Below are 24,883 nucleotides of genomic sequence, written 5' to 3'. Positions count from 1 at the left end.
ATTATAAATTTGCCTCAGAGGGCTTTACAATATGTACACATTTGACATCCTCTTGTCCCGGAACCCTCACATCGGAACAGGAAAAACTCCCCCAAAAAACCCCTTTAACGGGGAGAAAAGAGCAAGAAACCTTAGGGAGAGCAACAGAAGAGGGATCCCTCTCCCAGGATGGACAGAAGTGCAATCGATGTCATGTGTAGAACAGGATAAGTGGATTACAACACATTCAATGTATGGCAGAACCACGGCAGGAGGCAAGACCAGGTCCAGGATACACAGGAACCTGTGAGGCGAGAAAGTACAGACACTCTGGTGAAGAAGCAGGTCAATAATGTGCATTAATGGTATCGGTAATATGAAATAGTAATGTGAGTATTAATAAAAGTGATATTAGCAGTTGGAGTCAGCAGGGCCATGGTTGGAGGAAGGACCAGGGTCCAGATGAAACCATGCTCCATGGAAACCTGTGAGGAGAGAAAGCACAAGGACTCCGGGAAAGAGACAAAGTCATTAATGTGCACTAATGGTATCGGTAATAGGGTTAATAATGTTAATAATAAGGATAGTAGTAGGTGTCAGCAGGGCCATGGCTGGTGGAAGGACCAGTGTCCAGATAAAACTGCGGTCATGGGTATGAGTAAACAAATAAAAGTTGATCAAAACTGAAGAAACAAACCACACATTTGTGTATACAATACCAATTGATTTTCACATATTAAAGAAAACTAAATTAATATGACTTTTAAAATTAAATTTTTCATTCACAAAAACAGTTACATTTATCTATTTAAAAGTAAGTGTGAACAAGTATGTATGTGTAAGAAACAAACTAATGTCATCAGCAGAAATGTAAACATTGACGAAGATGCAGTGATGAAGTCATTAATAATATGGAACAAGGGTCCCAGAATTGACCCCTGTTGGACACCACGACTCAATCACACCATATCAATCATATCAGTTTCCAATATTCAAAATATCTTGAGAGCCATTTGTAAATGAGTTCATTGGAGTCATAATGTGATAACCTAATAATAATTTATTTTAATTAATCATAAAATGTATGATCCACAGCATGGAAAGTTCCAAAAAGAATACTCAATATAAAAAAAAGTCAGGGCTCACCAAAGGAGCCATATCCATACTGATACTGGCCCAGCGTTGAGATAGCTAACCGGCTAAAACAGAAAGAAGAAATGAAGTGCTTCTTTATGTGAGCGTGTGTCTCTTAGTGGACGAGAGTGAAGTGTTTAGGGTTAATCCACCAGAATGAAGTCTGCAGCTATAAATGTATGAGACATGTTATCAGTCTGGACTACAGCTGAGTTTATGGTATCATGCTGAGTGCACTGTGCTGTGTAATGGATGTGTCCAGTAATAGTTTTTGTGTGCACAGCATGTTATATTTGAGGCAAAGCATTGCCTCAAAAATGTGAAAGCCATGTCTTTAATCTTGGTTTTAATCTTTAGAATTTTTAAATGTATTGCGCTTGAATAGATGTGATGGATTGAGAGTTTTAAATCATGTTTTTATTCACACAATTGCATTAAAATTAAGTCTTTTTTTTTTTTAAAGAGCTTAAATTGTGTTTTTTCTTTCCCCCCGTAGCCGGTTCCCGAGGAGCTGCAGAATGGACCGGGTTTCGGCTACGTGGTGGCTTTTCGACCCCACGGTGCCACGGGATGGATGCAGGCCGCCGTGCCGTCCGCTGAAGCATCCAAATACGTCTTTAAAAACGAGAGCATCCAACCCTTCTCGCCCTTCCACGTGAAGGTCGGGGTGTACAACAACGAGGGGGAGGGGCCGTTTGGACCTGTTACCACTATCTACTCCGCTGAGGAAGGTGCGTGTCATTGTTTACAACATGCGACGGAGTGGCTTTACTCGCTCTGCCACGTGTAATGCTTGAATACATGCCCGGATCCATCCAGGATCTAAACAGTGGCAGCAGTGATCTAGCAGCCAGCATTCTTCTATCAGCACTTGCAGACGTCTTCCTCAAACTTCCGTCCCTCTGTTGTTTGAATGAAAGAAATAGCTTTGAAACTGCTTTGAGGGGGTCATCAAAGCTCGGTGTTACTTCTAAGTCTTTGTGTATTAACTCCAGAGCCTGGCCGAGCTCCCACCAGGGTCCGTGCCAAGAGCCTCTCTGCATCCGAGATTGAAGTTTTGTGGAAAGCTTTGCCCTGGAATGCCAGCAAGAAAAGAGTCCTGGGCTACGAGGTGAGCTACAATGAAATACCTTGTGTGTGTGTGTGTGTGTGTGTGTGTGTGTGTGTGTGTGTGTGTATGTGTGTGTGTGTGTGTGTGCGTGTGCTTCCATTGGATGCAAATGTGCAACATGGCAACTTCTGCTGTTAAATCTTGTTCTTTTTTATTATTGATGAGTGTTTCAGGCTCATGCACCTCGGGCACATGAGATAATAGCTCGCTGTATGCATAATGGTCCAGCCTAGTCCCATGCCTGTGGGTTTAGTTGTGTTTCTCTTGTTGTTTACCTAAGTACTGTAACCACCCTGATTAGCGTGCTGATGCAATACTCCGAGGGATAGAGCGTTTAGCTTCTAATCCGCACAACAAAGCAGTTGCAGACACTGGCTCTGCGCTCAGTTAGTTCTTGTCATTTTAATTCCGCTCATTATTGAAATCCAAGATGTGAACAAAGGCGCTGTTTTCCTCCCCGGATTGAATAAAGTGCCAGCGTTTTAAACTGTTGACCACTCAAAGTCAACAGAGGAGCAGGGCCTGAGTAAAGCATTACTGTGAGGAAAGAGAAATTATATTTGTGCTGTCAGGCGAGCCAGCTATTTCAGCCCTGACAAGCGGAGCGGGTTGACAAAGAAAATCTGTTCTCTGGTGGAAGTTGATGGCAGGGGGTTTTTGAGGATTCTTTTTACTCTTTGTTTTCCTTTTTCTATGCATTTTTGACCTCACTCTTTACCACATAACTTTAGGCCGTGACACATGTCTGATGAGCACACAAGCAGACCAATTCACATCTTTCATCCAGTTGAGTTCACATCTCCCAGTTGCCAGTTTGCACTTCATCGGCAGGGTGTAACAGAAAGCTTTTAAGGTGTCTGTCTTGTTTTCTGCGTTCACGTCCGCGGTTCTGCCCCGTTGCTTTTCAGCTGAGGTACTGGAGTAGAAGTGAAAGGGAAGACACGGCCAGTGTGCAAAAGACTGTTGGAAATCAAACATCTACCATTATCCGCGGGATGAAAGGCAGCACGGCGTATTACATCTCGGTGAGGGCGTATAACACTGCTGGAACGGGGCCTCCCAGCGCCACGGTCAACGTTACCACCAAGAAACCACGTAAGTACCAGATCTAATTATAACTGCCGGTCACTCTCTGACACTGTTCAAAGTTTCATTGAGGTGAATAATGTGTTTTTCTGCTCTCAGCACCCAGTCAGCCACCAGTTAAAGTGATGTGGAACACATCAAACTCCAAGATTATATTGAACTGGGAGCAGGTCAAGGCCCTCGAGAACGAGTCAGAGGTCACCGGTTACAAAGTAAGCACTCAGTTGCTCGGCGTTATCAGAAAATTGTGTTTGCGGCTATTTGCTTCCGCGCGCCGACTCTTGACGCCCACCGTTCATCCTCAGGTGCTGTACAAGAAGAATCGACACAGCCGCCCCAACGTCATGGAAACCAACACGACCTCCGTGGAGCTCGCCCTGCCCACTGATGAGGATTACATCATCCAGATAAAGCCATTCGGAGAGGGAGGAGAAGGCAGCAGCAGCAGGCAGATCACCATCCCAAGGATACCAGGTCAGTGGAGAGATAGTTGACGCCTCCCTCGTGGCTGAGCTGAATAATCCACTCCCCTGCTGCTGTCGTGCCGGAGCAGATTAGCTCTCATCATCTCCAAAAGGAACAGAGAGAGTGCGGAAAATAATGCTCTACATGAGAGACTTTTGTAATTACGGCATCTACGTGACACCGTAATGGGAGCGTCGCGTGAAAAGTTGGGCAATTTATTTAGAATACTTTCAATGTCTCACTTCGCTGCTCAAGTAATAATAACTCTCAAGCATTTTTTTTGGAAATGAACGCTTTCAGCTGATGCAGGCTAGAGAGACGGCCGATTAACGAAGTGAAATGCCACAAAGTCTGTGTTTTTTTTCCCCCACTGCGAACACACTAACATCCTCTTTCTTTCCCATTTCAGGCCCCAACGCAGTCGGCTCAGCATCCAAGGTCTCCACTCTATCAGCCCTCAGTACAATAGCGCTGTCTTTCACAGCACGGACATCTTTATGACAAACGGCTCTCAGCAGACGTTGCATCTGATGTGGAGACAGCTCTACGGCGGAACACAAACACAGCCCACTCTGGTGTAACTAGATCCATTCATCTAGATTTTAGGGGCAAAAGGAAGAAATAAAATAAAAAAAATGTAATTAAAAAAAATACGCCATTGAGATGATAGGGAAGGAGTCCCCTTCAGCAACCAGGCTAAGTAAAGGAGATTGAGCGATGTCGTGACTATGTTGTTACCAAAGCAGCTTTCATAAGAAAAAAAAATGAAGAGAAAAATGTCTTATATGCATCTTTTTGTATGACATGTTGAGCTTTTATAGAGTTTTTTTGTTTGTTTCCTTAATCAATCGGAAGTCCGTCTGGGCTAACTGGTGCGAGAACAATGAAGTGCATGGCAACTAACATCCAATGTTCCAGCCTGGAGGTTAAGAATGTGATTCGACGGTGCACCGTTTATCTTCTAAAAATAAGGAAATACTTGTGACTTTGGTTCTCACAGACCAGGGTAGTTGCTTTTTCTTCAAGTGAATGAGCTATTAACTGTTACTGTGTTACATCTCTGCATCTCTGTTTCTGCAATATGTCACAAATGTTTCATTGGAAGGACTACATCGACATGGGTCTTTGTCGTTATTGGTCATCTTACCGAGTACTGTGAGCGAGCAGAGGATTGGCCTTTAACATCTCTTGACAGCACATGCTAATGCTTTAGCACACTAGTAAAGTGTTAGCATTAGCATCGTTAGAAAACATAGAATTATAAAAAACAATATTAATTTATATTAACTTCGTTATCCTCCTACATCAGATAATGCTAACTGGCACTAATGACGTATAATACAGGTAGGGATAGTCCAAATGTAATACCCACATACAATATGTACATTGAGTTATGAGTCTTTGTAAACTAGTACTCCTAATATACAGATACAAAAAGTACTTCATTTTATACATTTTTTCCTACTTCATTCGATACCCATCATGTGAATGGAAGCATTAAGTTGCGTAAAATTGCCGTCACCACTGCATTTATTTTTATCAGAGGCCACAGGCGTGTGGTAGAGCCGTACTTTCTAAAGTTTTAGTGGCATCTCGGCAGCACGGCCTGTATGCGTTGTAGCTGCTGCGGTAGTGGTCCACTCACACAGGCATGAAGCAAAACCACACAAATAGTCTGGGTTTTATTCTAGCTCTGGGTACAAAAAGGATTGAATGCTGGCCTCATTTTGCTGAAGAAGATTCGATACTACTAGGCACTGGGTTATTCCGGTTGATACCTTAAAGATATGGAGTACCGAGCCCTACTCCTGTTCACTCAGGCCCTTTGCAGTACGACCACACTGAGAAAGATGGGAGCTAGCAAGAGGCTGTAGCCGTCTTAGTTAGCTAAATCCAAAGTAGCTCTCATCCAAAGCCCACTTACTGTGTTCTTCCAAATGTTTCCTTGCTGAGGCGCAGCAGAGGAATGCATTAAGTCTGTTGCTAGGATCATACACTGACAATAAACTTACACTACTACGACGCGTACAAAGATACCCACGTGATTTCACCAACAGGAGAATGCTGAAGCCTCTTGGGAGCTTCCGCTGAACTGGAAATGACATAAGGAAGAGGAGAAGGGATCGCTTCATGTACTAACTAAATTAACTTGCTCAGCATACAAATGGCATGGGGGGCAAAACAATCTGTCCTTTTTATCATGCTGGATGCTAAACGCATTAGAACGTCGTTTTTCTTTTGTGCCAGTCCTCTCAGGGAAGGTGACCAACAACTCTCAAAAAGTCGATGGGGTCCTTCGAGCCATCCGAATGATGGCTACTGACCTTGTTCCCAGAAATAGCACCATGCTGTTTTGGAGAGCATCTCCCCTGGGTTCTTCTACCTTGGCCATTGTACTGCACTGCTGACCGGACCCTCGTGGCTGTCTCATGCTCCTCATCCTTTCAGTTAGCCCTAATGTCTAGAGCTATTCTTTGCCTTCTGTGTGCCTCATCATATGTTCAAAATCCTCAGGTCCTTAAAGAGCCTTAACTTATCATATGTATATCAAAAACATTAGAAGCATAGAACGACAAAGCAGCCGCGGTGATGTTTACATGCTGCTGCGTAGAAAGATATTGTACGTGATTGGGATCAGGGGGGGGGGGCAGCGTCCTTTGTGCGCTGCCGATGATACCAAGGTTAGTTTGAATGGCATTCTGCTATTTCGCATGGGATATTGGCAATATATGAGGCCTGGTGCATTTTTATAGGTGTGTATTCTTATTAAAAGACAATGCTGCTGATCTTTTTCCTTTTCCCATCGTCTCCTGATGCCATGTGGGACTGCTGTGCTACAGAGGTACAGTGCAGTCTGTATGTAGCTTGTAATCCAGTTCAGTAGTTTGTACTTTGAAGGGAAGTGTGCCGTAGGCTACTGGGTCCTGCTCAGAATCATGCATCGAGAAATGTGTAATATACTGTTTTGTACACTTCAAATCATTTATATAAAAGAACCTTTCTAAAGAGATGATTTACTTGGTTTTTATGTAATAACTCTGTTTCATACTGTAGCTAACTGTTGCTCAGCATGACTGTACTTTTGTCCTCTTCTCTCCTGTCAATCTGCAAATCGGCTGAATGGCTTTGGCAAGGTTAATGCATCTGAAAGGTTTGTGTATACTGTATGTGTGCCATGGAGCCCCGTGTCTATGCTTCTGTCTCAGTCAGCCCCTCTGAGATGTACTGGGTCTTCTGGCTCTACATGAGGGTTTCCTCTGTTGCTGTTTGTTGTTTATACTGTGTTAATAAAGATTATTGATTTATAGAACAATGTCAAGCTCTGTGGGTCGATCCGTCAATACATAATATGAGGACTGACAAATAGGAATATTCTTTTCCTGTGCTCGCCTTCTGTTCAGAATAAGGTGCACTCCACTGATTTATTATGGCACTGCTCAAATTGAAACAGCAAAGGACTACAAATTGCAACTTTTAGTCCCTAGTACGGGTCCAGTTCCAATAACAATGGATCCTATACTTCTCATAATGACCGCACCCAGCGACCTGTCAATCATGAGGTAGCCCCGCCCTAAAGCATACTCTGCTTTATGGTCTATTTAACTCTAAATGGACCTTAATATACGAAATGAACATCATGCTGTGTTGAAGAAGACTTGACACTATAGCAATAGAGACCATAAACTCATGTTTATAAGGTTTACCGAGGTAATATATCAAGTAATCATTTTCTCATAGACTTCTATACAATCTGACTTATTTTTGAACCAGAGGAGTCGCCCCCTGATGGTCATTAGAAAGAATACAAAGCACTTCATTGGCCTTACATTTCAAAACCAGAGGTTGCTGCCTTATTAGACCCTTCCTGCGTTGTAAATGGCCTCTCCTTTCAAACTACACATCCCACAGGCTTTCTGTTCAAAATGTGCAGCCTTAAAACCCAGCCTGGGATAACCCCCTATATGACATCACTAGGACATCATCAGGGATCATTGTCTAAGACTTGACAAAGCTCCCCCAGAACCACAGAGCTAGAATCAAAATAGGGACAAAAGGATTGTGAATCACCATATCTGAATGTGTGCAGACATTATGTCTGAATACATTCAAATGTGTAAAAACATCCTGAACAACTGAATTCAAAGATTTGAATGTGTTCAAAAAATATCTGAAGGAAGGAGATCTGTAGCTGTGCATGACATTTTGTGAACAAACGAAGATCTGCACAAAAAAACTCCAATGTGTGAGTGCAAGAAGATTTGCACAAAGGTTACAAAAAAGGTTTGCAGTTAAACATCTTTATGTTTGTGGGTGGAAAAAAAAAGGTCCCACATCATTTGATTGGATGTGTAAATCTCAAGTTTACACATAAAAACCAATCCTACAAGCACAAATCAAACCTACGAGTACAGGTTTTGAGGCGGGCTCCCGTTCATCCCTAAATGCTCAGTGAAGGCAAAATGGCTCGACGTGCGAGTGATAAAATTCCCCGGATCGTCCAACCATCTATGGGCCCATAAAGTGCTGCAGGATAAATGAATCCTTAAACCCAGAAATGAGTCAGCATCTTTGCACTTCTGCTTCCCTTGTCTCAAAGTCAATAGGCTTTTTTAATGGGTTTTTGGTTAGATGGCTGAAATAAGGTCTGTAGTTAACACAAGCTTGACAGATTTAAAAGTTTAGTTTTACGACATAGAATACGTCCGTAAATCATGATTATAGTATGTCGTTATATAAATAAATTGAATATACCTATGGTATGCATTCAAAATGTCTTTAAAAATATCATCAGTTTGGTATTCAATAAAAATATAATAAAATGTAATACAAAATGATATAGTAAGCCATAGGAGTCCTTAAAATATCATAGTACAGTGTGCCATAAAATTCCAAAATAAGATTAATGTCTCTCCATGTATAGTATGAGTTATAAAATAATCTTTACATAGTTCGACATATTATATCATTACTTTTTCATCACATTTATTGAAATACTATTCAATTACTTTTACTTGTTTTTCGACATACTGTACCATGATATTTTTAGACTTAGAATACACTTTTCATGAGTCTTTTTTTGATGTACAGTAATTATGACTTCATTTCCACATACTATGTCGTTTCTTGAGCTATTCCGGCATACTATGACTTTTTATATGGCATACTTTATGGTTTTTTATACCATGACTTTTTATTTTTTTCAACATACTATTTGTGACTTTTCATTGACTTGATTCAACATAATAAAATATGACTGTTTGTTGAAAAAAGCCTTAGTATAGTATGTGGGGGGAAAAATCATAAACTATTCTGGAGCTTTTTTAATGACCTATTCCCAAGTCCAATTACTTTTTAATGACTTTTTTCAGCATACTATCTTATGACTTTTTAATGACATTTGGTTTTCATTCGAGAGACTATACTATGACTTTTTATGACTTTTTTGACATATAGTGTGAGTCTTTAATGACGGTTTCATGACTTTTTTCAACAAACTATTCTATAAATTCTATAAAAATATAAAAAATGTTTTTTTAATTTTTCAACATATTATTCCATGACATTTTATTTTCTTGTGAATTTCTTTTACATAATATACTACAACTTTAAAATGATATTCCTGATTGGATAGTCAAATCAGATGTTAATCAGAGCTCCCCAATGGCTATTTAGGAGGAGCGGACTACATAGGGTCAAAAATACATGGTTACAATCCACTTGCACACATTTGAATGCAATCAAACTAAATGTTTACTCTTGACCCTATTTTGATCCCACACATAACACATTACACAACTGTCGTCATAGACTTGGTAATACTCCTCATGACCGGTAAACTGATCTCGGTGTTAAAAACCGGTGACGTCCTCTTTTAAGGAGAAGTGGACAAAAGTGGTAAATCTTCTGTATACTTTGTGTCAGATCGTTCATGTAATAATACAGGAATGCTGGTAATCTGTGGCCTTTATAAACGCATGAGTGAAGTCCATTTATATGTTGAGTGAAGTGAAGCAGGAAATACACTAGATGGCACTAACGGCACATACATAACTTCTTTACCTCTATGTGCTGGTTTAAGCTACGAGATGGCAGCGCAGAACAAGGACATTTCCCTTCTGCTCCACTACAACAACACTACCCTCCGTTACAAAAACAATGTATTACATACGATGAATTACTGATGTAATGAAGTAAACAAAGAATACATTTCCCCCACGGTCCACTTCAAAGTGCAATCCCTCTCCCCTCCTTTGTGGAATCAGAGACATTGTTTGAATCATACTGAGACATTTATTTATGCGTGTATGTTTTCCATTTAGACTGAATGCAAATACAGCAAATACACACCACCAAGTACTAGGGGGAATGTAGAGCCAAAAGGCAGTGGAGACTTGAAGGTGGAGGCTAAACAGCAGCGCAGCTCGATGCTCTTCAGGAAAAAAACAAAAGGACCTCATATCCATAATCTGAACTCATCTGCTTTTCCACATTAATGGGGCCAATACATGTTGTCATCTTGCTGAGGACTCAACGGTGCAAAATTCAGAGACTTCTACGCTTGATGTCACATTCTTTACAAGACAATAATTCACTTTGTAAGACCAGCTCCTCTGCTCCCTGAGGGGAGAGGTCGGTTCCACGTCTGCCTCGTGGGGGGATTCACGGCGCTTTCGGCGGAGCTCTGATAACTGTGGCTGCAGCTCTCATAACCACGACCCCAAACATAAGGCACCCGTTCATGAGACACTTCAATTGCACTGCTTCTCCTTACGACTACACCTACTGCCTCACCTCTTGAGCCTAAAAACACATCCCTGCTCCTGACAATTTCTACATAGTTTACAGGGTACTACACAGAAGTATATATATCTATATAGATATAGATATATACTGTATATATAGAGGCCCTCCAGCCTTCAACGCACCACCTCACCCACAGCCTCTCTCCTGATGCCTACAGTCGTCCGTCTTCCATCAGTAGTGTGTCCGGTCCTACAGCACAGACAGGTTTTTTTTGTTTTTTTTCAACAGGTTTACAGTACATGTATGTGCTGCTGTCAATGCAAGCAAGTGCCTTCACAACAGTCCAGTGTCATATGACAAAAAAAAAAGAAATAAAAAGAAAAACAGCAAAAAAAAAAATGCAAATAATCAGTTTGTGAATCTCATTTCCTCAGACACATCACCAGCAGGGGTCGACAGGTTCAAGTCAGGGGATGGGAGGATGGGACGACAAAGCCGTGGTCACAAAGTGTCGGGAAAAAAGCTTCCTTTTGAATACCGCCAACTCTGTGTTATAGGTTTTGGTTACGCTTGGGTTACACATGAGAGTTCACAGTTTTCTCCCTTTAGAGGACACGAGCAATGGCTGCTTATTGCAAATTCTTTTTTTTTTTTACAAGCAGTGAGTGCGCTTCAGCGCTTTCGGTTGACAGTAGCACAAAGGTAACAATGACGGCTAACATCGGTCAGGCTCCATCACAGCGGGTCCTTATGGATGATTAAGTGATGCATAGTATATTATTAAAGGTCATCCAGGTTATATGCTATGTGACAGCCGACGGGTCACGTGGATGGACGGCGCTCGGGGGTATGTCACACTATGAGTCTCTGTCAGGGGAACGGGGGGGCACAGGCCTCACATTCACCACTCCTATAAATACAATTAGAAACTCATACACCATAACTTAAAAGAGTTAATCCAACATTAAAAAAACAAATAAAGTACCCATGTTAGCCTTGTGGTTTGAAACATTTCAGGCAGTGTTTGTGAACATGCACGTACGAACTTTAAAAGCTTCTTTTTAAGTTGCCGTTTAAAGCCGCTATCATCAATATCTTCATACTCCAAAAATATTTCAAATGATAAACAAACATGATATTACTGGCACAACAAAAAAAAAAAAAACGACTAAAAGATTTGTCCCCCAAATCACTGCATTTCTCTTCAATGCAGCACAACTTCACAATTTGGGCAAACAATTCTCTAGTTTTGGGCGAGATCTCTCTGATTAACTTTGTAAGATCTGTTTTTACAATGAAGCTCTCTCAGCGAGAGGTTTCAGCGTGTTCACACATGAAGCCTGAAACGTCCAAAAGCGCAAGAATCACGTGCAACCTCTGTTTCATGATGGAAGTCAGTAAAATCAAAAGAAAACACATCAGCACATTCTGGAACGTATTAGATAAAACATTATTTATATTAAAATATCTCTAAAAATCCTATGACTGTGCCCGAAACGTGTGACCAGCATTTCTTAAACGTGGAAGGCGAGTTGACGTCGAAATAAAAACGGTAACGGTGAACGGGACCGGGACAGTGTCGGTTGCATGTCGGGGTTCCAGCTGTCCACTGAAGTGTTCCACAACTGTCCCTCCTCAGTGGACTCCGTCCACATCGCTCACGTGTCCACTACGCATTGGCCCCAGCGATCTATACAGTTTCTCTCCAGGTGCTCAGTCCCATCATGTCGGAGTTATTTATGGATTTCAAATGTGGACATGTTTGTGTATTTATTGATTTATTGATTTTTTTCATTCCCTCTGCTATTTTTTTATAATTTTTTTATTGAATCATGCAGATTATCTGATATTATACATGTTTCATAAACAAGCAAACACTGGACATAAATTAGATCCTCTATAGATAAAAATGTAAAAAGCTAATAAGACAGCTGTTGATTATACTGAAGGTGGCAGCCGGGAGGTGGCAACAATCGAGCGAAAGCCGCTTGCCGCCGACCTCCCAGCCGCCAGCGTTGTCCCCATCCTTTCCCTCGACCCCCCCGCTCTTATACCTCATTCATTTCATATGGGACACATGTTTGGGAACCTTACAATTCAAAGTAGTCATTTGTGAAGGAAGGGTTTCGGGGCGAGGTGGGGGAGTTTGGGGTTGAAAACTCATCGATTCGAATGACGCTCATGGTTCAAAGGAATCAAAAAGTATTAGATTGAATAATATGCAAGTCAAGTTTCAGACAAATGACTCCAACAGAGGTGAATTGAAATAGCTGTGACTACTCCACTTCTTAATACTAAGCGTTTTCCTGTTCCACAATGAGGCGGAGGGCTGGTGAAGGCTGGGTCGGGCCAGGACGAGGGGCCGGTTTGGGTCGCAGGCCGAGTCACAGTTGGTTTTGTCTGAATGGACGGGAGCGGAGGTATACTGCTTCATGGAGCGCAGTCTGGTGTTGTTTCAGTGTTTCCACAAGCGGGGTAGAGAGCCCTCGTATCTGGGTGGTGGCGTACTGCGGGTGGGGGGGGGGAGCAGGCCAGGAGACGCGCAGCTGGAGGATGCTCTCCTGTCCCCCCTGCCCCGTCTCAGGAGCCACCATGGCCGATCAGGACTGCAAACGAGACAAACAGCAACACAGATTAGTCATCACAGCGCATGGGCAAGGATGGACATTAGACGATGGGTAAATACCATCCGGGCACAAAAATGTGAACTATACTATACTACGACTTTTTTTATTATGTTCATGAGACAATATACTATGACTTTTTAATGACATACTTCACTATGACATATGTTATGACATCCTCTGAAACCTTGGGCCCCCTGAGCCCGCTAAACCCGTTCAATAATCGATCCGATCACACGAAGCGAAGCGATCTTGTAACCGGCGCTCGTGATCACATGGCCGGACCGTTGACACTGTAGGAGTCACGTACCTCTGCTTGCTGTTGCTGCAGCTCCTCAGTGGGAGACTCCGTTTCCCTGATCACCACTGCTTTTGTCACCAGCATGTCGGGGTGCTGCTGCTTGGCCTCTTGGATGGCCATGGCGAGGGCCTGGAGAGACATGAGGGGGTCATAACATGGGTCATAACCCTCACATATGAGCTCCCTGTGCCTTGTGACTTATTGAACATACAGAGTGTGTGTTGCAGTATTTCGGTTATTCTCCTTCTCACCTGATGTTGGTCCACATCATCGTCTCCTGTGATTATAATCCTTTTCTCGATTCTGGTCTCTGAGTAGCCTCCTTTCACAGTCTGCAGAACACATAAAGGGAAAAATGAAATTTAACGACTCATTACCAACAGTCAGTTTATGGAAGACAAAATAAGTAATCAAAGGTATTGTTATTTTTGTAGTATTTCCAGTATTTTTTTGTAGTATTATTTTGTGTATCAGATCATTTTCTCAGTAGAGTTATTGTTATATTAATGTAAAGCCTGTTACATTATATTTTGTGTCAACTCAATCTTACAAATATATCCTTCCCCTCATCATTCATACGCCAATAAATCAATACAAATATTTACATCTATCCGATTCAGGTCATCCACTCCCACATGTCGACAACGAGGGATGAAACCAAAAGACACAGATGTGGTGGGCTGACTCCGAGCTCCAGTCATTACACTGTAACCATGGGAACAGATGAGGTGTTACCTTGGTAACTTGAGTTGTGGTTGCTGAGGTGACGTTCTCAGCGGTGATGGTCAGCGGGGACACAACAGACTCCCTCCCCTGGGTCCCGGCTTTTACCTACAGCACATTCGAAAACAGGAGAGTCATACACGCATGGAGGGAGGGACACACACACACACACACACACACACTGATGTATTTCCTCTGTAAAGATACTTACAGGAGAGCCATTTTCTTTAAGGGCAGCAGGAGCCTCCCACGGGCTGACGTCTCCGAAGTTCTGAAGGAGAGAGAAGAATAGTCTTTATTAACTTCCTTGTATCAATAAAGTCCGGCTACATGAAAGAAATGCAACAGGCGACGATGCACAGAAGCATTGCTTCAATCAGCGTATTAGAAATACGCATCAGTTATTACTAATACGGCAGCCACACAGAAGGACATGCGGTTTTTTGTTTTGTTTGAGGACACAGAGAAGCGGACCAAGCTATAAGCACAAATAGACATATTATCACCTTATAAGCTGGTTGTGGCAAACATGATAACGAGCAGTTACTTATTCACAGCAGATATGGAGCAGCATCGGCATGAATTTCATTTGAAATCCCTGGTCACTCGACAAATGTAAGTTCAATTGTATCCTTCCTTTTCGCCTCTTAGCTGCTGAACGCTCCACTATGATCACCAGCTGGTCGCTCACTGTGTGGTGCTCTTTCTCTGAAAACCGCTGCCTGCTGCAACCGAATACGAGGCCATGAGAGCGGTGAAAGTGAACCAAACGTAGAGCTGTGGGGAACTGAAGACTGGGTTTGTCACAGCAAGCAACTCCCTTTCACAATACTCAGTCATGTGATCCTTTTCTTTGGGGGTGATGAAATATGGATTAGGAAAAGTAATTAGGACCCAAATCCATATTACATAAAAATGGTCTCAGTATACTGTTTTGGCAGTACACATAATCATGATTTTGTATCATTTTATACTAATGGAAATGATACACTATGTGTGACATCGATCAATGCCGTTCAAACTGCGACGGTCAAATTCAACTTAACAAAGAGACGTCACAATATTTTCCCAAAGATTAAATTGTGGTAGAACAGCATGCAACAGCAACAGCGTCTAACAGCATTAGCGCACTCAAAAAAACCGATCCTTTCTGGCATGATACTGTCTGATATCGTCTATTCTTTACACTTTTTCTATTTCTATTATATCCTATGTGTGCACACTGTATACTCAAAAGCAGCTTAGATCCAGATGGTGGTAGCTATAGAGACCCTTTTCACAGCAGACGTTGTGACATGTCATTGCAGGGAAAGCACGGGTGTGTCGATATCACAAATAACCAGCGCTTTCCATTTCAGTGAGCTAGTTCCAGGGCGGTGGCGTTGTGCATGCCAGCTCACTGCCGCGGCTTACTGAGACACCTGATGGAACCGAGCCGTCGTTAATGACATTTGTTACACCTGTGGTGAAGAGTGACGGCGTCTGTCTGTGGAGCCACGAGCAGGAAAGAAGCCTCCATATCTTAAATATCATATCATATATTAATGTGCACTTTTGTGATAAAACTGTTGAAATAGTTATCTGCGGCGTGCTAAAACATGGAGTCATAAAGGCAAGTAAACTGATACAATAACAGTAATAATCAGTAACACGGCAATGATCAGTTAAACGTTTGCCAACAGAATAAAATGACTGAATTGATTTCCGAAGGGGAATTTGTATGTTAATAAATAAAGGACTTTGTCATAATTCTACGATATATAACACAAGTTGGAAGGACCAGGTGGCGCTGCACAGCAACAGCAAAAGTCCTGTATTGAATTCAGCGAGAGCGTGTTTTACTGCTTTTGAAAACGATTGTATAAAAGAAGGGAGATTGTGTTATTTTGTCCTTCAAAAGCTTCACATTCTCACTTAAAAGCAACTGAATGAACCTAAATTCTTCAATTTCACAGCCACCATGACTGACAATCAAACCAATAGCAGCATGTGGAAACATGAATTGTTCATGAAGGCAATCCTCAAGATGAACAAATTCCTTTTTACTACAGTCTGGCGGCGATGCCTCCCAAAGTCAAAGGCAGCCACTCACATCACATCACAGCCTTTGTGCTGCTGTTGAGAGACTCTACCGGCATGACATGGCTCCCTCTGCTGGCTGAACTATGTTAGTGCTGGAGATCTCTGTCTAATCGATGACGTCATCCTCCACTTGCTACACACACACACACACACACACACACACACACACACACACACACACACACACACACACACACACACACACACACACACACACACACACACACACACACACACACACACACACACACACACACACACACACACACACACACACAAGAATGATCTGGCACTTCAAAGGGACCCACTCGACATCATTGCCCGGGTTCATTCGCACCACAAGCTGAATGGCTGAAGAGCCCCGAAGCGATTAGCTACATTTTAATGAGGCACCTGTGGGACAGCCAGCCAGCACTCAGATTTCTGCCTCCGGAGATGAATGGGATTCACACCTGCTTTCATCATCCGCATTAATACAGACTGTCAATACCTTAATTACACCGTAACGATGCTGCTACGTCTTCCCCGTCTGGGGAATGTGGGCTTCATGGCGCTGCAGCCCAAAGACAAGCCTTCCTACTCTAATCAAGACCGACTCCAGAGACCCTATGATGAGCACTCTCTATGCTGTAGCTTAAAATTGTATCAGCAAGTAATATCTAAAACATGACATTGAGAAAATGAACAAGAGCAAAATAATATATATATATATATATATATATATACACACACACAGGACATTTTGGGATACATGCTTGTTCTTGCCAAATTGTTAAACGAGTAGATCGATACCAGTGTTGTGCCCGGTTGATGCATTAGAAGCTACTGCCAGCTAGCTTAGCTTAGCATAAAGACAGGAAACAGGCTGGCTCTGTGCAATGGTGACCAAATCCGCCTGCCAGCACCTCTAAAGCTCACTCAGCCAGGCAACCAACGGCTCGGCCCAAAAACATCATCCAGCACATAACTTCCTCTAAAACCATAACCTGTTTTTACACCTTGGTTTCTGCACAGATAAAAAAAAAACCACTTAATTAGTGAGTTTCCGAGGTTACAGAAGGTGTATTTTGTTACTTTGCTCAGCTAATGCGATGCTGGCTGTAGCTTTGTATTGAACAGACAGATATGACTTTCAGCAAGAAAGCAAATATGTGTACTTCCCAAAACGTCAAACTATTCCTTTAACAAATGTTGTGTTGCTGTAAATTCACACGTCTGCTGCCTTTATTTGTTGTCCCCGTTAAGTCATTTGCTGCATGTATATTGATAATTGAACACGGCAGTGCAGTAAGGTTTGCTTCTCGTCCTATTGCTGCTTTACCTGCGGTGAGACATTCGTGATGCTGGGGTGGACCTCCGATCCATTCGTATGCGTCTCAATCTTGGAGTCGGCCCTCTTCAGCATGTGGGCCATGCTCACAGCACTGGCTTCCTTCTTTGCCACGGGAGGCTGTGTGAAATATCAACAGCGGAGTTAAAGCCAAACAACAATCAGCATTTCCCTGACAGAAAAAAAGACAAAAAGACAAACTGCTTCGGAGCAGCACCGGCACACAACTTTTATTTATTGGATTGTTCAGCTTGATGAAAGCATGCAAATGATGAAGCAGCGGAGGGGGAATTAAAAGAAACGCTGACAAAAATAAAGCGGGTGAAAAATCCATAAATTAATACATCAACAAATAGAATAACACATCGAGTGTGGGACAAAATTAAGAATGAAAATAATTTCACAAAATTCAAACAATGGGAAATGATCCAACAACAACAAAAAAGGTAGTTATGGCACCAAGTCCAGCCAGGCAGGGTGAATCCAGTGGGTGATGATGACTTTCATCCGTCTACCTCGTGATGTGCTCCCTCCTCAGGAAACTTCTCCTCCATGGGAGACTTGTCCCGGGAGCCCATGAGACGGGCGGAGTAGAACCTGGAGGTCTCCTCGAAGTCCTCCCGGCCCACCTCGGGCTGTCGCTCCCTCTCTCCCATCTCCGACATGCACCTAGAGAAGTCCTCGGCGCCGGAGTGGAGGTCCATGATGACGGTGAAGTCGACCTCGGCCTCCAGGCTGGACGTGGAGCTGACCGTCATGCTGGAGCACTTGCGCTCGATGCCCAGGTGGGTTTCCCTCATGCAGGCCACCGTGTCCCGCTCCTGCTCCTCCTCCTCCTCCTCCGAGGCCAGGCTCGGCTGAGGCCTCCTGTCCCCGAGCTCCTTCTGGGGCGGGTACAGAGGGTAAAGGACCACCGCTCTAAGGTTACAAAACTGCAGACGGAGGGACGTCGAAGATGACATGGGATGGGATGGAGGTATCGCCCGTGTGTTTGAGGGTTTCGTGTTTGCTGGGATTCATGGAGGACTCACAATCAGAGCCATTGTACATGCAATGTATCCTGAATATACAGCAAAACAAACCATAGGGCATGCAGTCGTATCAGAAATCAAAAGTTTTATAACAAATGTGTTTTTAATTACAACAGCGGCTGTTAATTAGAAAAAGTAAAGGAAAATATGTCTACTACAAGAAATTCCGACTAGTCTAGTCTTTGCTTCTTCTTCAGTGATTCTGAAATCTCCTAATTTATTTCCAGAGCTAACAGAGTACACATCTTAATGAACCAATATATTCATAATTCAGTTGAGTTACAGACAGGGATATTCAGACGCACAGTACTAGAATAATAATAAATGTTTTGGACATTAAAGCATGTTTGTAGATACTGAGAGCATTCTGTGCAGATGATCAAGGAGTGCAGTATTACCATTTTCTAGGTATTATACTATTACTTTATGGTATTATTATGTTCTATGAATATGGTAGGTGAAATAGGTAAAATAATTGGCCTAAAAAGGCATGAAATAAAGGCTGAAATGAATTGTTACGCAGTTTCCCAGTCAGCCTGAAAACTTTAACATTCTCAATTTCATAGCATCCGGAGTCTCTACTCTCTCTACAGGTCTCTACAGGTTACTGAGAGCTTTCAAATAAAACGAGGGAAAGAATAAAGTACCGACATGCAACCTGCGATGAAGGGGTGAAAGGCGAAATTCCAAAAGTTCGGTTTTAAAGGGATATTCCAGGTGTTTAGAAGTGGGGTGATTATCCATAGTCAGTGTATTACCTTCAGTAGAGACGTGGGGCAGCACCTACACATATATTAGACACATAAAAGAGTGTGTGTAGAGGAAACTTGTCTATGCTCTCTTCAAAGCGATCCGTCGCCTTTGACAAACACAGTATAGACTTTCAGTTCAGTTCCATGTCGGAGATTATTCTAAATATAGCGTACACTTAAACTGATATTGCTTTGCTCGTGTGTTGGTGCTCCTGTTTCTCCAAACTGTGGCCGTGTGGAACGCCACCTACTGTACGTTATACACCGACTACGGATAAGTAGCAAAAACACCCAAACTATCCCTGTAAGGGGTCACCAGCCAAAGAGGTTGGGGACCATTGAATTACAATGAAGCTCCTGCGGCAGTTAATTTAAAGTACTGCCGCTCGTTTTAATTACACCAACACTAGGTAATTAGACCGCAGTAAAAAAAAACTAGCTCATGCCAGCAATAGCCAAGCCAAGGTTCGTTTTCCTACCCACACATTCTATATTCAAACTCACGATGATGGATGACTGCAGCTGAGTAGCCAGTGAAAAGTAACATGCTTCATCCTTTATAGCTATTATTTTCTTTATACACAAACTGGTGCAGTCAGGTGGGAGGCGCGCAGTTTACCCGCGAGCGGCACAGAGAGGAATGAGGGATGATGGGCGGTGACGTGTGAAGGTGGGTTTAAATGCGAATGAATAACCTTGAATTCAGCGAACGGCTCTTCATAAATGGCGGGAGTAGTGACGGGCTCCTGCAAAGGGGGTGGGGTGGGGGGGGGGCAGAGAAAAGAGCAGAGAGAGCATCCGAAGGTTAGCACAAGCTGAAGTGGACAGTGGACAGACAGACCACCACACAAACAGAGATCTGAGCGGCAGAGCTTGACTGGAGCCTGAACAATATGAGGGCAGCGTGTTCAGTCCCAACCTAAACTGGGATGGTTAGACTCCAAATCTATATATCAGCCATACATTCCAAAGTAGCTAATAATTCAGTGTTGTTTTTTTTGTATTTTTGTATTTCTTTTGAATGACTTAAAACCCAAGTTTAGGTAAGAAATTCAGCCGGACCCAATCGAAGCCCACCGGGTCTGTTTAGATCCAGTCAGGTCCAAATGGATTCAGGCACAAATTTCAAGCACTACTTACGATACAGTTTGGAGGACAGAAAAGAGGTGAGCGTACTGCAACAGAAACAACATCTACAGCCAGGTTTACTCGTTAGAATTAGCAGAGGGCAGGACGAGAGAGAGTCATGCATTGTATAATGAGCAGGTTTTCAGCAGAGCAGCATTGACCAACTGAGAAAGTGTTGCAACACTACGCACCTTGAATTTCAATCATGTTGTATCATATATGTGAAATAATAGTGTTAAATGTCCAATGGAAGGTGCCGTGGTGCATTTCAAAGCCTGTCAAAATGGGGTCCACGTGTTTGAATGAGCGCCTAATATTTTCCCACACTCCCCGAGTTCAATCTGATTCTCGGTATGATTGTCACTCGCCAGCGAGGTCGTTCGCACGCTGTGAGTTACGCAACACCTCCTCCCGTGCCCCGTTTAACCCGATACATTGCGAGAGCTTGACTCAGATGAAAAGGTGGGAAATGATGGAAGCTGTCACGTCTACTCGCGTCAAATTCCCTTTCATTCCCTGCCGGGCCAAGCTCCTAATGATACCAACAGTGAAAATGAAAGCAGCAAATCTGACGGTGTCGGGCACTGAGCTGGGGTGTGTGTCTGCTCACTGCCTGCTGGGGTTTCACAGTTGGGGCGGAACCAATGTGTTTACCGTTAGTTTTCTAAGCGGAGGAGAGTAATGCGTCCGGTTTACTATCACCAACCGGAAGGATCGAGGGATATTTTGCAAATTCGTCAGTGCACCAACCAATTCTATACTCCATTTATCTCTAATTTTGGGTAATAATAGCTGCCTGTCGCAAAGTAATGGATGGCAGTACTTTTTAAATTAGTATGCAACAAATAGTTTGTTTTGTGTATTTCCAGTTTTTGAAAATGGCACGGGGAAGTGTAAAAAGAAAGAATCATCGGAGCGATGATAATATGAAAGCCTGTCTTTGCGTGCCAGCCTCTTGACAGAGAACGACGTGAGCTGCAAAGAAATCTGAGGCTCACAAGTAAGAGAAGGTGAAGACAAACCAACCACCAGGACATGAGATATTGATTTTTGCCTTCTTTCTTTTTTAGTTTATTCTAAATTTCACAGCCAGTGGTGAGCTGTACAGATTTGCCAGACAGCGTGGTGCATGTTGGGGCGGGGGGGGCAATGGGGCAATGGGAGGGGAAGAATCGGGTTGCTGTATGGGAAAATGTCCAAACTTTTTGTTTTTTGTTTTTGACAGACTTGAATCAGCAAAGGTACCGCTCCGCCTGCTCTTCAAACAGGCACGAACAGGTAAGATGGATGAGTGTTTCAAGTCACTGAAAACGTGGGGGGGGGGGGGGGGAAAGAAAAAAAAAATGGCGTGCGAGTCTGTCTGAAGCTCATGCGATGCTTTAACTCCAATGACTGAATAGCGGATGCCAAGCAGAGTTACCGAGTGTCTCTTCTTGGCTGCGTCCAGGCTCGGCTCCCTGCCGGCGTTTCGGCTGTTCCGCAGTATTAGCCCAGACTCCCGGGCCTTCTGCGTTTTCACCGGCGGGGCTGGGGGAGCCATTTTGGGAAGCGCCGAAATCTTTGAGCCGAACGACTGACTCTCTGCGGGTATTCTGGCAGAGTGGTGACCATCATCAGGATGATCCGTTTTAGCGATACCCTCCAGATCTGCCTCGAACGCCGGCTGGAATGCGGCTGCGGCGTTGTCAGTCCAGGCGAAGTCTAAGGATCCCTCTGGAGAGCCCACCGACCAGCGGTGTTCTCTCCTGAGGGCCCGTGTGAGCTCGTCCTGTCCCGTATCGTCCCTTTCGTCCTTACATGCTACGCTCTTGGACCGCTCTGGCTTGAGAGGGACGATCCTGGAGATCTCCGACTGGCAGCCGCTGCCTGACAGCCGGTGGAGGGACGTCCTCTGTCCTCCCGTGAAACCCTCCAGATCCTCCCCCCCGGAGCTACTGACCTTCCTCTCGTGCGTCCTCACCTGTCGCAGCTTAACCTCGGCTAGCTCTTTGTTGTCGATAAGGCCCCGCCCTCGCACCTTTGTCGCACACTCCCCTTTAACACCCGCCAATGAACTATCATCTATCTTTCCGAGTCCGTTCACCGAGTCTGAATCGACATCAGCTGGCTCGACCTGACTCACTTTTCTCTTTACCTGCTCTGCTCCTAGAGTGGAGTCCACCCTGCTTTCTCCTATCGACATATCCTCTTGTTGGCTGTCTTTAAACACCCTGACAGACTGATCCTTTCTTGATCCCTCATCATCTGTTATCATTTCCACGGGCGATGACTCACAATGATTTCCTGTTTTGGAGGTTTTTTCTGGACCGTTGTCCGACTCCGAGCCCTCACTCTCTTCTTCAGTGGATTCGCCGCTTCCTTTCTTATAGATGAGCTCGGCAGGCATCCCCAGGTTTAAGCTCTGGGGTCTCCTCTTTTTCCGCGGTTTAGAAGCTGTGCATTCCTTTATCTGCCTAGAGCCGGGGGCCACGTCATTGTTTGCCTCGGGGTCTGAGGCTTCAGGTGGTTTGCTTTGAGATTTGTCTTGAAAGGAGTCTGCGTTCTCCGTTAATTGAATCACGAAACGACTTTTGTTAGCCGGCCGTGGCTCAGAGCACTCATCTGCCTCTCTGGACGATTTTGTTGATGGAAAATCATCAATATGGCTTTTCATTTCTTTTCTGTCATACCCTGTTACCTCTTTATGTATCATCTTGGCAACGTCTATCTCTCTTTCCAGCTCCCTTTTCTCCCATGAGGAATCAGATGCGAGAGATCTGTTCTTTTCTTCTGCCTTCCAGTCATGGTCCTGTTGATAAGTTTCTTGTTTGTCAATCAATACCCACTCCTCAGAGCCCTACATGTTGGTATAGATTAAACACAGTTAGACATGCCAAGCACAGCTGCAAAAAAAAAAAATGAAATCTATACAATCATTTCAATCACAGTAAAGGGAACAAAATGTAGACCTGGTACATGAGGTATAATAGGGCTGCAACTCACGATTCTTTTTCGTTTGCGATTAATCTGCAGATTGTTTTCTCGATTAATCGATTGGTAGAAAAGGTCAGAAAATAGCGAAAAATGTCCATCCCCGTTTCTCAAAGGGATGTCTTTAAACGTCTCGTTTAGACTGAAGAACTCAAAGATATTCAGTTTAATATGATATTAAACAGAGAATATATTTGAGACCATAGTTGAGAGGCCAAAACCAAAATATGTTTGATCATTAAAGTGATTTTTCATGCAATCTATTATCAAAATATTCTGATCTGTCGACTAATCGTTGCAGCTCTAGAAGTGAACATGAATTTGGGGATTCATTGTACAACATGTGGTGGCATTTTCCTAAATAGATAGATAGACACGTGAGTGACAATGATGCTAGGTAGGCAGTGCATTTCACCAAAACACAGATGCTATGAGCTATAAGTATCATGGAAGAGAAAAGAGTGAGAAATGTGCAACCTCAGGCGAAGCCACCACAGTCTTCTGGACGAAACCCTCAACAGAGAGGCTGTTAACAGGGTCCTTCCCCACTGCTTGGCCCGCCGACTGGCCGACGCGAGGCAGAGGAGAGAGTTCGAAAGAAGAGGGAAGAACAGCGGTTAGAGCTCGGACTCGGGGAGGGAAAAAAAACAGGGAGTGAATTAGTGAGACGCACAATAAAACCATTTCATGCAAAAGCGAGGAAATGGGGAGAGGCAGAAAGAATCGGTGCTAACAGGTTTTAACTGAGTTATTCTGTAGAAGCTTTTTGATGAGCTTAAAACATGCACCGAATCCACGTAACCAAATCAGCAGACATTTGCAATGCAAACGATTTTTTGTAACTACATCAAAGAGCTGAATCTTAGAGCACAGAGACTCTCCCCGCCTTCCACTGTCACTCAAACAGAATAGTACCCCACCCCCACCCCCCACCCCCACCCCCCTTTCACCAGGAACGAGACGCACGGCTGATTACATTCTCTGCCGCAGACAACGCTCGACATTCTTCGGGCATAATCTGATCGTCCCCAACAGCAGACGAGAGATTGTTTGAAGGCAACTTAGGAACTCGGCAAAAACAAAACCATCCTATCAGAAGACTACAATCTCAGCGCTCTAGCGCCAAAAGCCTCGTCACCAAAACGTGATCAAAGCTCCAAAACTGTGTCACTGTCAGGCAATCAAGGAAAATCCTTGAGAAAAAAAAAAGGTAACCGATAATTATTTCTCAAGTGCCTCACATTGAGTGAATCTCAAGAACATCACTTCACTAATCTCATCAAGATGCTCCCCTTCTGTGCTGCTTGTCAGTCATCCTCCAGTACCGCTGAGATATTGTCATCCCGGCACACACCAGAGAGAGGCAGAATGAGCATCATTATACGCATTTCTTAAAAATAAACTGCAGATTTGTGCTGTTTAC

General features: G+C 43.5%; 3 protein-coding genes across 3 annotated transcripts in view; 1 reads left to right on the top strand and 2 right to left on the bottom strand.

The window, feature by feature from the left end:
- cntn4 (contactin 4) overlaps positions 1–3,336 on the top strand; it is an 85,767-nt gene extending 82,431 nt beyond the window's left edge. The window contains exons 17-19 of the mRNA XM_076096384.1: positions 1,610–1,844; positions 2,109–2,224; positions 3,133–3,336. Coding sequence (XP_075952499.1) covers positions 1,610–1,844; positions 2,109–2,224; positions 3,133–3,336 — 555 coding nt within the window. The remainder of the gene's footprint in view (positions 1–1,609; positions 1,845–2,108; positions 2,225–3,132) is intronic.
- A 5,960-nt stretch (positions 3,337–9,296) lies between these two features.
- Positions 9,297–24,883, bottom strand: part of LOC142954629 (band 4.1-like protein 1) — a 71,095-nt gene continuing 55,508 nt past the window's right edge. Inside the window, exons 14-21 of the mRNA XM_076095758.1 lie at positions 23,938–24,024; positions 23,168–23,326; positions 17,571–17,699; positions 14,379–14,438; positions 14,180–14,275; positions 13,696–13,776; positions 13,454–13,573; positions 9,297–13,125 (exon numbers count right to left, since the gene is read on the bottom strand). Of these exons, the coding sequence (XP_075951873.1) occupies positions 13,120–13,125; positions 13,454–13,573; positions 13,696–13,776; positions 14,180–14,275; positions 14,379–14,438; positions 17,571–17,699; positions 23,168–23,326; positions 23,938–24,024 (738 nt within the window). The 3' untranslated portion in view covers positions 9,297–13,119. The remainder of the gene's footprint in view (positions 13,126–13,453; positions 13,574–13,695; positions 13,777–14,179; positions 14,276–14,378; positions 14,439–17,570; positions 17,700–23,167; positions 23,327–23,937; positions 24,025–24,883) is intronic.
- On the bottom strand, positions 17,661–18,664 carry LOC142954630 (band 4.1-like protein 1). Its single transcript, XM_076095760.1, has one exon. It carries the CDS (start codon positions 18,539–18,541, stop codon positions 18,083–18,085), a length of 459 nt encoding a protein of 152 aa, XP_075951875.1. The 5' UTR covers positions 18,542–18,664; the 3' UTR covers positions 17,661–18,082.

This window comes from Anarhichas minor, unplaced genomic scaffold, assembly GCF_050575085.1.
Source record: "Anarhichas minor isolate MPS153535 unplaced genomic scaffold, ASM5057508v1 ptg000021l, whole genome shotgun sequence".
Classification (NCBI taxonomy): domain Eukaryota; kingdom Metazoa; phylum Chordata; class Actinopteri; order Perciformes; family Anarhichadidae; genus Anarhichas; species Anarhichas minor.
The sequence above is the reverse complement of the archived record's forward strand: the minus strand, read 5'-3'. Positions and strand labels throughout refer to the sequence as shown.